General features: G+C 42.0%; 1 protein-coding gene across 1 annotated transcript in view; it reads left to right on the forward strand.

Annotated features, from left to right (window-relative positions):
* atp13a3 (ATPase 13A3) overlaps positions 1 to 11,751 on the forward strand; it is a 48,890-nt gene that overhangs the window by 31,278 nt on the left and 5,861 nt on the right. The window contains exons 21-33 of the mRNA XM_071528706.1: positions 866 to 990; positions 3,060 to 3,220; positions 5,189 to 5,317; positions 5,462 to 5,541; positions 5,838 to 5,880; positions 5,985 to 6,094; positions 6,862 to 6,958; positions 7,111 to 7,183; positions 7,511 to 7,688; positions 8,180 to 8,358; positions 8,559 to 8,647; positions 9,540 to 9,620; positions 10,494 to 10,586. Of these exons, the coding sequence (XP_071384807.1) occupies positions 866 to 990; positions 3,060 to 3,220; positions 5,189 to 5,317; positions 5,462 to 5,541; positions 5,838 to 5,880; positions 5,985 to 6,094; positions 6,862 to 6,958; positions 7,111 to 7,183; positions 7,511 to 7,688; positions 8,180 to 8,358; positions 8,559 to 8,647; positions 9,540 to 9,620; positions 10,494 to 10,586 (1,438 nt within the window). The remainder of the gene's footprint in view (positions 1 to 865; positions 991 to 3,059; positions 3,221 to 5,188; positions 5,318 to 5,461; positions 5,542 to 5,837; positions 5,881 to 5,984; positions 6,095 to 6,861; positions 6,959 to 7,110; positions 7,184 to 7,510; positions 7,689 to 8,179; positions 8,359 to 8,558; positions 8,648 to 9,539; positions 9,621 to 10,493; positions 10,587 to 11,751) is intronic.

Below are 11,751 nucleotides of genomic sequence, written 5' to 3' on the forward strand. Positions count from 1 at the left end.
ACAGTGTGTGTATACATGTCATCTGCATCACATCCACATCCCCTGGTGTTGCTTTTTTAACCTTTCATTTTAAACTTACCCAGGGAAGTTTGTCAGCAGCAACCGGCTTCACATTCAGTTTGGTATTTCTGGAGGGGGGGGGTCTTATTCGCTTCCCCTGTCGGGATTCTCCTGTTCAAACTGATATTTCAAAACATTTTGGCAGTGGGGTTGATTAAAATAAATGTACTGTTCATTAAATTGAACCAGCATTTACATGACAGTACTGTAAAATGTGAGGTTTTTAAAATCCCATTTCATTTGTTCATTTTGTTCATAAATTGAATTTGTAATAAATAAGAGCAGTTCAGAGTAGAATTGGCAGAGGTCTGTATTGTATTGGATTAAAGTCAAATGAGTACATTTTCGATTTTTTTTCAGTGTTGTAAGCCCTAAAAAAAAGTCTGATTTAATTATTATTGCCTCTTAAACATTGGTTTTGGCCCAAAATAAATCCATCATCGGTAGACCTCCAGTTTGTACTGTGTTACCATTTTAATTTCCGTTATGTCTCTGCACCAATACTACCAAGACAGATTTCTGTACATTCCTTGTACTTGGCAAATGAAGCGATTCTGATTCTTAGTGCCTCTTTCCTTAGCTCTTAATTTATTCTTTCCCAGCACTTCGCTCTATCATTATCATTCTTTGGTCTTTGAAATATTGTCAAGGAACTGTGGCTTTGACTCGTTATATTGGTTGCTTGTAATGTCAGTGCTCTTAAGCTTATTCTACTACTTCATTCTTTGTAAGTCTCTCTGGATAAGAGCGTGGGCTAAATGCCTAAAATGTAACAGTGAATGACTGTGTTGTGTGTTTCTGTCAGGGATCACATAGAGACCAACATGGAGTTCCTGGGTCTGATCATCATGCAGAACAAGCTGAAGGCAGAAACCCCAGCAGTGCTGCAGGACCTGCACCGAGCCAGCATCCGCACCGTCATGGTTACCGGTGAGACCACACACACACACACACACACACACACAAACACACACACACACACAAACAGACATTCACATATACACACCTCCACTGAGCCAAAATCCGCACCGTCATGGCCACTGATGAACTGAACGCAAACACATATACACAAACATGCATGTACCCATACACACACACACGCACACACACACACACACACATTTTTACTAAGCCAGCATCCACATCATCATGGTTACTGATGAGAAATGATGAGAATGAGAGTGCACAGGTGTACATATACACATAGATATACAAATGCAAACATATAGTGTACACACACAAACACACACACTATCTTTCTGTCATCTATTTCTGTAGCTTAAATCAGTTTATGCTCTAGTCTGGCTGTCACACAGGGCAGAACGGTGAGTGTTGTGTGTTTTTGTTGTGGCGCTTCAGGGATTTAATTCCTCCTGTATTTACTCAGCTATTCCTGGAATTTCAACTAATAACATTCTCTAGGCTGCTCAGCTTAACTGGCTGAAACTGGCTCCAAAGTCTACCCAAGGTTTCTCGGTTTGTTTTTTGTTTGTTTTTTCGTCTCCTGGCTGTCTTTCTCTGGGGGTTCCTGTGCAGGTCTGGAAAGTCTTAAAGGTCTGAAATTGAAGTTGAAAATGAATTTGATTTCTTGGTCTTTCTCATAAAGTTTTTATGCTTGCTTGAAGCAAAAGAGTGTTTTGTGGATAAAAAGGTGATGCATTAAATTGTGATGAAAACCCATGTGTCTAATGTATAATGACGTAGGCTCGGAACGGCTGGTTCAGTTTCATTTTACAACAGTTCAAAAGATATCTGTCCACCACAATCTCCCAGATATGTCATACCTGCTTTCTCTGTGTATACCTGTGTATAAGTCTCCAGTGAGGTTATGTGGTCATTAGTTGGTGCATTTACAGTAGTGCCAAGTGCATTCGTTGTCGAATGAAAGAATGAAATATGGCCAACCTAGCTGATAATGACAATTTGCCCAAGACTTCAGGAAGCCTATTTATTCACTTCAACCCACCTGATGGAAATGCACTAAATTTTCATTTTATTTTTTGCAACATTTCAAACGTTTGCCTGAAATTCACTTGCCAGTTGGATGGGAACGTCTCTGTCTCTGTATCTCTGTCTCTTGCTGTCTCTCCCTAAACATAATCAACACAATTAGACGGCGTCTCTTAGCCAGGCCTCCTCTCTCTAACTGGTGGGCCATCATGCAGAGCCTTGGTCCACGGCCAGGCTGCTCCCTCCCCATCCCCAAACCCCCAGCCCCGCCCTCCTGTGGTTTAGAGTGTCACCCTGGGGCGATGGAGGGCTCCAGGACAATAGGCTCCTGTGTCTGATCCCCAGCCTGACTACCTACCTACCATCAGCCACAGGCAGGCGAGCTCCCTGCCCGATACTGATACGGGTTGGCAGGGGATGGACTGGAGAGATTGTCAAGGTCGTAACGCTGAAGTGTGTCTGTGTGTGAGAAAGAGAGAGAGTGAGACAGCAAGAAAAGACGCATTAGGAATGTTTGAGACAAAGAATGAATCTCTGACTAGATACTACATCAGTATCCTCTTCTAACCTTAATTCAGCCTTTGCCTGACTCTTCCCTTTTTGGCCCTAGAATGATGACTAATGTAACAAATTATTTTAAAATTCCACTTCATTTAATTTGCTCACGTTCACTATCAGCCCCCTCTCATTTACTAACAAGTTCAATTGAAGAAGAAGATTGTTGGTTCCAGACAAAATGGGAAAATCTGGGTGATGAAAGTGAATGAACGACACTCTCCCCTCCATCAACAACTATCATCGAGCTGCGGTTGAGCAAGGTGCTTCACCCCCTGGAATAGAGCAGTGGTCAACACTAGAAGACTGTGGTTGTACTGGGCAGCTCCCAGGTGTGAATTTGTGTTACTTTATGAAGATGAAGCAGGTTGTTGCTGGAAAAGAGCCTGGTGCTCAGTCAGCTTTTCCTGGATAAATACCGTTAAAGACGTATGGAATTTTGACATGGGGAAAAATGTGCAGGAGCTCTGTACTTACGCTGTATCTCCGTCCAGGTGACAACATGCTGACAGCCATCTCAGTGGCCAGGGACTGTGGCATGATCCCTCCTCAGGACACGGTGATCATCGCCGACGCCCTGCCTCCCCGCGACGGACAGGCCGCCAAGATCACCTGGAGATACGCCGACAAGCCCAGCAAGACGCCTCGCCTGGAGGTGAGGGAGGGGAGGGGGCGCAGACACAAGCATGCCGGCTCAAACACAAAACACACTCGAAGGAGGAGGAACAGAAACGAAAAGGCGTACACCCTCTCACACATACACACTTCACAGTTTGCATGCATGTGTACACACTCATGCAGTGAGGGAGGGAAGGAAACACTGAGACACATCCGCCCTCGTGTCACCAGTGTTTCCCCCAGAATTTTATTGTTGGCAGCATGGAAATGCTTCTGAAACAGCATTTAGACCCTCATGGGACAATAAAACACCCCATTGAAACCCAGACTAATTAAATTGTGGGTTGGCAGCTCTTTAAGGCAGGGTGTCCCACACCACCTATTCAACGGCAGGGGAAACTGATGTGCACACAATGAGGGAGAGATGGAAACCTGACGACGCATACACACAGATACACACATACAAACACACACACACCACACACATGGAAACGTGAGCACTTACACACGCACACAAAGAGGGATGGACGTAAGCACAAAAGCATACAAACAAAAACAGAATTGCTCACACAGATGCAAACACAATGCACACACAGAGTGAGGGTGGGATAGAATAACACAGACACATCAGTGTGCACGCTTTCTCACACGTGTACATACACAGAAAGAATAGGGGGAGGGTAGAAAAACAGACACATACAGTATGTGTACACACACAAAACACACAGAGGCTTGGTAATGAGTGCTCTCTACTGGCCACTGTTGGTCAGAGATTAATCATAATGTACAAAGCCGACTAACATGAAATGACACCTCATTTATAAAAAATATGCGTGTTGGTAAGAGTAGGTTCAATAGCTGCTCACACAGTATGTCAGTGTCGCCTCTAGAAAAAGTTTGTACGTCACGGACCGAGTGTAGGGCCATGAACTTTTCCTCGTCGGGGTTCATAAATACCCACTTTGACGTAAATTTTGACGTAGGCACATTGGTATGATCCAGTTTGATCATAAGATGTTTCTGTAAGCTATGCCTTTGGTGGCTGAAGTGACAGTTATTTAAAGCAGTGGGATTGAACAAATGATTGTGGTCCAGACTGCATAACACACAAAGTTCTCATAAACAAAGTCTTCCATTGGTGGAAAAAAACTAGGGCAACCGCTCGTAAAAGGAAACAGTTATGAATGCAGTAAGGGACATATGAATTACATATGTATGAATTTAATTGTGGGTCAATTCGAGAGCTGAGTTCAATCACACAGGTTTGTATGTAGCTTGTTTTTCTCTGATAAAGATGTGTTGACTCACCACTCTCATCCATACAAAACCCCAAATAATGTTGGAACACTGATATTATTAGGCAGTAGCAGCCAGTCGACATTTGTTAGATCAGCACACAAGGGATTTTAACACTTTGATAATAAAAGATAATTCAAAATAAGCTGATCAAGAACTGGGTCTAGAGAGGCATTAATGATGGTTATTTATTTTAAGTAACAATGAATGAGGTGAAGGGAATGCACCTCTTGACTCCTGACCAGGTGCAGGCCACAGCAAAACAGGTCTTGATCAAAGTCACAGTCTTGATGCAAATATATTTTTTCAGTGCATAGAAAAAACAAAGCTCCAACAAAAGAATGCATTTGTTTTGGCTACAGTGACCTGGTTAATTTCCTTGAATGTGCAGCAGCTTTCTGTCATTTCAGTAACAATGACTATGACTGTTATTTAGGTAACAAAGAACAGCCACAAAAATGTACTTTTGTAGCTCTAGTTTGATTCCCACTAAGACTATCCATCCTAAGAAATGCATACACTCACAGTACTGTAAGAAAAAATTGGTGTTGCAACCATGGAATTGTCCTTTTAAAGTGAATTGTCAAATAAAAAAACTAAAACTAAAAAACTAAATTAGGGTAAAGGTGTCCACTAAATGGCATATGTAAATACAGGTAACCCTGACCCTGTTTTGGCCCTGATCTCCACTTTCATCTGCTCCATACAGGAAGTAGCCATCAGCCTGGAGGATGTGTGTCACGTAGACGAACCCAAGACTCAGGAGCAGTACCACTTTGCCATGAGCGGCAAGTCCTTTGCCGTCATCGACGAGCACTTCCCCGACATGCTGCAAAAGGTATAAGGAAGACCGGTAACAGCCACTGATGTTTGAGGATGGAAATCACTACAACACAATCTGTAATTGGAGATGTTAAAGTAGCACCTAGTGTGGGGACAGTTGTCTCCATGATACCTAATGCTACTGCTGTCTGTCTTGTAGCTGGTGCTGCATGGGACTGTGTTTGCCAGAATGGCCCCGGACCAGAAGACCCAGCTCATTGAAGCATTGCAGGGCGTAGAGTGAGTATTAATGTCCAAAGCATTACTATTGTAGCAAAAAGGGTTTCCTAAGCAGCTCGAAGCTTGACAAGTCTTTAAACATTTGTAAAAACTTCACACCCACACTATGAGCTGCTTGCCACTGAGGAAGTCTGTTCACTCTAATAAGTATTAGTAATTGTATTGGCCTATTGTCAAAAGTTAAAAAAAAAAAATGTGATAAAACCGCAATGTCCGAAAAACCTGTGGTATAGAAAAAAGGAAAAAATGTAGGAATCTTGATCATACAGTCATTACTCCTCATCATTTTCCTGCAGCTACTTTGTGGGGATGTGTGGAGACGGAGCGAACGACTGTGGGGTATGTACAGCCACTTTAAATATTCATTTTGGTGTGACAATAATTGGTTGAAAAGGACATATTTTCATGCCAGTTTGTACATTCGTTGTCCCCCCCCCCCCCAGGCTCTGAAGAGGGCTCATGGTGGAATCTCTCTGTCAGAGCTGGAAGCCTCAGTAGCCTCTCCCTTCACCTCCAGGACCCCCAACATCTCCTGCGTCCCCAGCCTCATCAGGTACAACAGGGTTAAATGTAGTTGTTTTTTTTGTTTTTGCATGTACAAATGAACCAAAAAAAATAAAATGGAGAGAAGAAATGCAAATGGTTCAGGAGAGATGATGAAAACCCAGTGGGCTTGTAAGAACGTCTCACCTCAAAAACACCAAGATGTATGATGATTTTATTATGTGTCATGTTTTAGTTGTAGAAATAGTAGTGGAAACTGTTGATATAGAGATTGGAATAGCGTTACTGATTTAGCAAATTTGACAAATATGTTTTGTTCCATAATGAAATATTCAAAAAAGTGACATCTAATCTTGCAAAGTGATTGATAGCACCAAAATTCAAACAAATTATGGCAGGCTATTAGGAAAAGTTGTTGGATGAGAGGACACAAATTATTTTAGGGATATTGATTATTTATGATCATTATTTATGAATAATTTCAGGTTTGTTTGTTTCCCAAAATGTATATCTAGCATTTTGGAGTTGAACTTTTAATGTGAAGTTAAATTCAGTTATTATATTGAGAGCTTGGGACAGCAAGATACCTTCTTCATTCAGAGTAGTTTTAAAATATTGAGGTTTAAAACTGAGTTCAAATCTCTACATTCCACACATCAAAACCAAACTAAGTATAAACATTCAAAACTCTTGCAAAGGCCTGCATGTAAAGATGTGTTTTTAAAGCTACATGATGTGAATAACTGAATGTTGCTTGCTGACTGGAGGGTAATATGTTGGATAGAGAAGTGACACAGTGTTGGTTTGCCTCTGCAGGGAAGGCCGCGCTGCTCTCATCACCTCCTTCTGTGTGTTCAAGTTCATGGCCCTCTACAGCATCATCCAGTACATCAGCGTCACGCTCCTCTACTCTGTATGTTATTCTGCTTCTATTACTAGTAGCTATGGGATTCATGAGAGACCCAATGGCTTTGCTCATCAAATTTTCAAATTTGACTTCACTTAATAGAGAAAGGTCTCTCTAATCAACCTTTGACCTCTACTGTCTGTTGTTTTTGTTGTTAGATCCTCAGTAACCTTGGAGACTTCCAGTTCCTCTTTATCGACATTGTCATCATCCTCCTCATCGTCTTCACCAGTAAGTATAAGAGGTGCAGCGAAGATTATATTATATTTACTCTGTGTCACCATGGTAGTGATTTATGATTTTATTTATGTAATAGGGACAGTGCATATTAATTAACATTTAAAACCTAATGTAAATATGCCAGATTTAGCCACCAGGCAAATTTTTGTCTGTTGTCCCTTGGCAGGTTGATGTAAAATTTAAAAATACATGTCACAGTTTATTGTCTCCCACTCTTTCATTTCCCTTGCCCTGCCTCTTTTTGCCTGCCCTTTCTCCTCATCCCCATCTCCATTTTTCCCCATTCTTCAATCTGTCTCCCTGCCCCCTCCTCTCCAGTGAGTCTGAACCCGGCGTGGAAGGAGCTGGTGTCGCGTCGCCCCCCCTCAGGTCTGATCTCAGGGCCTCTGCTGTTCTCTGTGCTGACCCAGATCCTCATCTGCCTGGGCTTCCAGACCATCGCCTTCCTCTGGGTCCGACAGCAGCCCTGGTACGAGGTCTGGACGCCGCTCTCCAAGTGAGTGACCCGACGCCAGCAGTCATGCACCACAGCGGCCAAATAAAAATTGAAAAATCCCATTGAAGCAGATAGATTTTTTGCACAATGGTGGAATATGATAGCAGAGAGATTTAGAAGCAAAGTGATAAAATACTGAAGAGATATTGAAGAGATGTAATCAATAATCTGTGCAGGTAAGATAAAAAAAAAAACACCAAAGGGCTTATAAACATCTTGCCTCTAAATAAATGTCGATGCAAAAATCGAAGTGAAAACAAAAAAATCAAGGTGACAGATGATTTTAGCCAGACTAAAAGAATATGGACCATCCAACTTTTACACTGTACTATTTGGAGCCTAAGGACCAGGATCAGTTTCTTATCTGACAAAGTTCTTTAGAATGGAAAATGCTGATTTGAACCTACACCCTTTTAATTCCTGTATGTTGACCACAGACAAAAAAAAATCTTAAATGCATCTCAATGTCCGTGAATTTAATTCTCGCCCAGTGCCTGCAACCTGTCATCCCACGAAAACGTCTCCGACCTCAACGCCACTGAGCTGGACGACCACAACATTCAGAACTACGAGAACACCAGCCTCTTCTACGTCTCCTCCTTCCAGTATCTCATCGTTGCCATCGTCTTCTCCAAGGGCAAACCTTTCCGGCAGCCCAGCTACAAGAACTGTAAGAGACTTGCTGCTTGACAGGAATAAAACTGTCCTAATGTAGGTCAAGTCAAAAAGTTACTGCTGTAAATATTTGATGGCAGGGAGCAGATATTTGCTTGGTCTTGGCTTTCAAGAAACTTGCAGTAGCTTGCTCTGTGATTGTGATTGTGACTGTGCTTGTGTGTGTGTGTGTGTGTGTGTGTGTGCTCTCCCCAGGGCCCTTTGTGCTGTCTACCCTGAGCCTGTATGTATTCCTGTTGTTCATCATGTTCTATCCGGTCAGCACCATTGATGAGTTTCTAGAGGTAAGAGGACGTCACTCTCCTTTACTCAGCTCAGGCTCATACAGTAGCTTGTTGCATCACTACTCAGCTCTCTAAATCATTTTAACATTGTTGTTAATGGTCTAGTCCGTATTTCCCCATTTCTGCCTTTCTTTACATAGTCATTTATTGAATTAGATTGGGTCTCAGGACAATGTTGCACAAGTTGCTCCTCTTTGGCCATTGGAGTATTCTTGGTTATAATGGACAATTAAAGTTCTATAAAGCTTGTTTTCTATCTATAAATCATATTCTTCATTGTCCCAATTCAATTTTTTTTCCCCTCACATGTGACCCAGATCTGATGTTTTCTAATCAGTGCAAACAGTAAAAAGCTGCATGGAGTAGAATTAATTTCAATTGTGGTACAAAATTGGACCCTGAGGCATGAGACCCACATACAACTTGCATTTTATGCTCAAATTGGAATTTGTCAGCATTGTTGCGATCTATTATAACCATACTGTAAGTGAATCATAATTGTGGCACCCATGGTAGTTTGCTGAACCAGCGTTAGCATGGAGGAAACAAGACGCTACAATAGAAAGAAAGCAAAACAGCTGACTAATTGACTGGTGTTTGGGGGACAAAATGTGTTGGAAATATGAAGGAGAACCATATTTACAAAAATAGAAGCAATGTCTTTTGTTATTGTTACTCTGCGCACGCACACGTTTTTCGACATTTGTCAAGTCATATTGGTATGGGATATGGATTACATCCTAGCATAGATGTGAACAGTCTTTCAAAGAAATCATGATGGCCTACAGTGTAAACAAAGCCTTAAAATGGTCACATAAGTCCCTGACTGTGTTAATGATCAGCTGGTGAGTTTTGACTGTGTGTATTGGAATGCATCTCCCTCTCTGTCCAGATTGTTTGTGTCCCCATCGAATGGAGGATTAAACTCTTATTCATCATCTTAATCAATGCTGCTGCGTCTATTTTGGTGGAGGTAAGACACACACACACACACAGCAGAAATAGTTGTTAATGTTCATTTTGTTTCCTCATGCAGTGTGCTCATCTGTGTCTCATCAAGCTGGATAACAGGATCAGTCTTGTATTGTGAGAAGTGATTATATGTTGTAAAGTGACAAAGTCCCTGTTTCTCAAAGCGACTACGGTGTCTTGAATACAGGAGTGTAAAGTTAAACAAGCATGTGACTGTTTGAAACGTTTTGCTGGTGGAAGGTCTATCTGTGGGGCTTTTGAATGTTTGAAAGCAGCACACGTGTCTAATCTAACCTGTGGATAGACCGATTAGAGGTTCTTTACAGAAAAACACCTACTGCTGTACAACCCAATGACAGCGGATATTTCATCTATGATTCTGAAGGCCGGCTTTCCAATCGCAGTAGAGCAGTACCACTATGCCTCCACCTTCCTCTTTGAAGGCTCCCTAGCATACATGCACTGCTTACCAGACACTCTAGATGGCGCTATATCCAAGGCTGCCAGTGCTTTACCTCTCCAATGAATTAAAACAATCAAAATACATTTGTACACCATCAAAATTTTCAGTAGAATTTGCCATTCTTTTGTGGAGACAATAACCATACCCTCTCTTCACTCCCATTTTATTTATTTATTTATTTTTTTCATTTTTTTTGTTTAGATTAACTCTTCACCTTTTATGACTCATGGCTAACGCACAAATTAAAGGGAAAAAAATCACCACACATATAATTCCTCAAATTTTTCATACTTTGCAGCATCACAAAAAAGTATTGAAGATCCTTTGCACAAAAAACAACACAGGAGAAGCTATGTGAAATCAAAGTAGCCTCTCTGTAATTCTTTCCCTGCCCACTGCGCTATTCCATAGACCTTCGTCCTTGACATCGTCTTATGGAAGCTTGTGTTCAGCCGAGACAAGCAGGGCAGCTTTGGCGCCACTCCTGCCGCCCCGACACCACAGGTTGGGAAAATCTGACACCTTCTTCTTCTTCTTGCCTTTTCATTTTCCTCTTGTCTGGTGTTCTCCCTCTCTCTGCTCCCACTTCTTTCTCTAATGTCACCTACCAAGACCTTGCATGTGCCAGACTTCAGTCCCGCTCTGCTCTGCTCTGTCCTCTCCTCCTCCATGTTCTCCCTGGTGGGCGTTCTATCCAGGGCTTGAAAACATTTGTTTCTCCAAACCGTTCCTCCGTCCTCAGGATAGCCTTCCGAACTGCTTTTGAAGGAAATATTTTGGTTAATAACGTCCTTTTCCTAAGGGTTATGCTGAAGCTGAAAGCCATTTCCAGACAGAGAGATATTGATGATCAGTTACAGAAGCGGAAATCGGAAACTAGCTGGGGAAAATCTGGGTGGGGCAAGTGAATGAGAAATGCTCTCCGCTCCCACAGAAACCGCCACCTCCCAACTGTCAGTATGTGTAATTTTGTATTTGTGAGGCTAACCCTAACCCTCTGAAAAACGGCGTATTTGCGCAGTCAACCTTCCTTGAATAAGTAAAGGTTTAAAAAGATATTTATAAATCTATGTGCAGTCACTAACTGAGGAGGACTGCTCTACTTCTTGTCAAATAGCAATTAGGCAAGTCACAAACAAGTTTAGGTTGCTGAAGTGAAAAAAGCTTTAAAGCTCTGTTTCTTTTCAGAATTGTAATGGGTCAGTTTTCTAGTAGCCTCCTTACTTCAGAGCCTGAACTGCCTGGCTGTCAGATGGTAAATGCATCTTAGAAATCATAGACAAGGATGAAGGGGAAAGGCAGAGATCAGTGCAGGTTAAGGGGCTCTCTGCGTTTGTGTGAGAGAGAGATACAAGTGTAAGTGTGTGTGTGTGTGTGTGTGTGTGTGTGTATGGTGTCTTTCACTTGGCACACTGCAGAAATCTCCATGGGAACTGGGGGGAAAGAAAACGTTATTAACCAGAATTACAGCTTTACATGGCATTTTCATTTCTGAACATGGCTAGTTATTACATTTTTGCTTTTATTCATGTAAATATTTTGTTATTTTCGTTCTCATTCCCCAAACCGTTTCCAAGCCTTGGATATCTGTCATTGCATTCTTCTGGAAGCGAGATCGCTTCCCACACCTTCTCCTCCCTTCATCTGATCACCATCTCGTGCCCCTCCA

This window comes from Centroberyx affinis, unplaced genomic scaffold (genome assembly GCF_046629955.1).
Source record: "Centroberyx affinis isolate AG114_WGS23_722 - 3 ecotype Tasmania unplaced genomic scaffold, CSIRO-AGI_Caff_v1 ptg001712l_1, whole genome shotgun sequence".
NCBI classification, from domain to species: domain Eukaryota; kingdom Metazoa; phylum Chordata; class Actinopteri; order Beryciformes; family Berycidae; genus Centroberyx; species Centroberyx affinis.